We start from the raw sequence: 2,717 nt of genomic DNA, 5'->3' as shown, positions 1-2,717 counted from the left end.
AGGCGGCATGGACAAAGTACTAAAACTGAATCGTTCCCTTCACGGTCTCAAACAAGTGACTCATATGTGACACAAGATTAAACACGACGTCCGTCAGAAAATTGGGCTTAAATTTCATGCAGCTACATTCAAAATTGACCTGAGTCCATGATTGATATGTGCCTCTACATTGATATAGGCTTTTCGCGGCCAGAACCATGGAAATAGGGGATAAAATCATAGCTTACATTATCAAACTATCCAGGATTTGGGCCGAGCCAAATTGATCCAAGGGATAGAAAAGAACCATACAATAAAAAGATGACGCTGACAATATCAGAGCCACTACTGTAAGTTTGCTGAATTGTACCGGATAGAATATTTTTACGTCTGTAGTTCGCTCACCTGTGCTACATCTAAGCCTATACGTCTAGAATAGTTTCGAAGCTTCTACAAGCAACCTGATTTCTCTAGACTAATGAACGATAACCATATGTCCATAATTAACATCCGTACTTATGATGATAACTGTAAACATCACCGTAAAAGTTGTGACGTCATCCACGCACAATCAGCGGTGTATCTCAGCACCCCCACTCACCGCTAATATTGAGCTTGCTCTGATTCTTGCTTCTTGATGCCTGCCTTTTAGCGAAGAAACTTGAGTGTCTTAGTTCCAAGTGCCTTAGTAAGCATGTCCGCGAGCTGAGGCGTTTGTGTCAACTTAGTCGATTTGAATCGTTCTGTATTCAACGTTGTCTCGCGTAAAGTGATGCTTGATGTCGACATGCTTACTTCTGACATGATATCTCGCATTCTGGGCCAATGCTATTGCCCCTTGGTTGTCCTCTCAGACTTGCTTTGCATGATTATGATCTTTTCCCATGTCCTTCAGCATCGAGCGCGTCCACAAAACTTACTGGGTGCACAGGCATAGTGCCATATACTCGGCTTCTGCTGAACTCAGTGCCACAATTTTCGACTTAAACACCACCGGTCCATGACTAATTTTAACCATCACGCCAGATACAGATCGTCTGTCGTCGATATTGCTTTCCTAGTCTGCGTCCGCGAATGCTTCAACCAAGATGTTTCTCGTCCCTTCTATCATATACAATTCCATGCAGGCGGGTCGACTTCAAGTATCTTAGAGCACAAATCACGGCTCGCCAATGCTGTAGTCCAGGATTTTCGAGAATTATTGTTAGTTGCGTAATTACGTAGGCAATGTCCGGTCTAGTACATGTTGCTATGAACATAAGACAGCCGATATGAGAGCGATATGGCTTTGACTGCATTTCAATAGCCTTCGCATCTGTTCCTAGCAATTGTTCTTTGAAAAGCTTGAGATTGGAGGCACATGGGTAATCGGTCGTCTTGGCATTCTGCTGACCGAATCGCTGCGTAACATCGTCAATGTAACCGATCGCTTGATCATAAGCGTTCCGACTCTATTGTCGTGACCAATCTCTTTTTTTAAGATAAACTTTGCGTCACCAAGTTCCTTCATTTTGGAAGCACTCTTGAGGGCATCATTGACTTCACGGATCTCTGCCCGGGTCATGGCTGCAATTATCATATCGTCACGTAGAGTCAAACGTTGATGTATCCGCTCTGTAAGAGCGGATACATCAACATACATGGACTGATCTGCGCCACAGGTCTTAAAGCCATTCGAAACGAAGACTCCATAAATCGTTCTATTCAAGGAATCAGCTGCTTGTCTTAACCCGTAGAATGCCTATTTCAGCAATAAACATGATCTCTAGTAGCCTTACCTCCAAGCAGTATCTCCATATAGACTCGGTCACTTAGCTCACTATTTAGAAGCGCCATGTCCGCACCCAGCTGTTCCATTTCATATCCGTATGCGACGCAAACAGCCAATACAACCCGAATCGATTTCATGTTCGCTACGGGAGAGTACGTTTCAAAACAATCCACACCGTACTTTTGTTTGGACCCCTTTGCGACAAGCCGTGCCTTGAAAAAAATAACTCGGCCGTTCTCATCACGTATTTTAGCGAGAACCCATCGACATCCAATCGGACGAGCAGCTCCGGGCGAAACCATTCACCAAGTGCCGTTTAGCTCATGTGATAGTAATTCAGTCCTTATTGCTGCTCGCCCCGCCACTGCTTCATCACTTGCAACTGCTTCAACGTATGTATTTGGAATGTCAGAACCCACCGTCGAAGCTTGCCGCATACGCCAACACTGCTTCGGCAAGGAATCCATCTTCGTCACTTCTCGGGTGCTTATAAGACGGGGATTTTCGATTTCTTTCGATCTTCTTTCATCATCCAGCTCTAAGCCGTCTTCCAGAAATAAAGTAAGCTCCCTGGAACGTGACTGCTCTATGCCTGGACGAACCACCACACGATTTCCCCCAAATACTCGCAGAGAGTGATATTTTGGCAGCTCTTGCCCAGTTGCTATCCAATTTTCGAGTGCTAGCAGTCGCTCCAGATTAATATTGCGCTCTGATTCGACCTTATCCATCTCAATTTTTTGCGTTGAAATCTCGACACTGTTCATAGATTCGTCTATCACAGGCCGTCACTCAGCAGGAGAATGATCGCTTCTTCATTCAGTTCTTTGAAAATATGGGTGACAAATTCTGAACAAATCATAAACACGATACCCCTTCTCGTTAGGGTCGAGCTTCGTCTTTTTAACGCTGTCAACATGAGCATATCCTTGGGACCCAAACACACGCAGGTGTTCAAAACGTGGTT

The 2,717-nt window shown here is 44.6% G+C and overlaps 1 protein-coding gene across 1 annotated transcript; it reads right to left on the bottom strand.

Annotated features, from left to right (window-relative positions):
• Positions 1 to 2,237: 2,237 nt before the first annotated feature.
• Positions 2,238 to 2,517, bottom strand: PHALS_13013 (uncharacterized protein; the record flags this gene model as incomplete). Its single annotated transcript, XM_024728678.1, has 2 exons — positions 2,238 to 2,288; positions 2,353 to 2,517. 2 exons carry the CDS (start codon positions 2,515 to 2,517, stop codon positions 2,238 to 2,240), a joined length of 216 nt encoding a protein of 71 aa, XP_024579132.1.
• Between the last annotated feature and the right edge of the window lie 200 nt (positions 2,518 to 2,717).

The sequence above is a fragment of the Plasmopara halstedii genome (genome assembly GCF_900000015.1).
Source record: "Plasmopara halstedii genome assembly, contig: Scaffold_650, whole genome shotgun sequence".
NCBI lineage: Eukaryota > Oomycota > Peronosporomycetes > Peronosporales > Peronosporaceae > Plasmopara > Plasmopara halstedii.
Note: the sequence above shows the minus strand (reverse complement) of the source record. Positions and strands in the feature narration are given on the sequence as shown.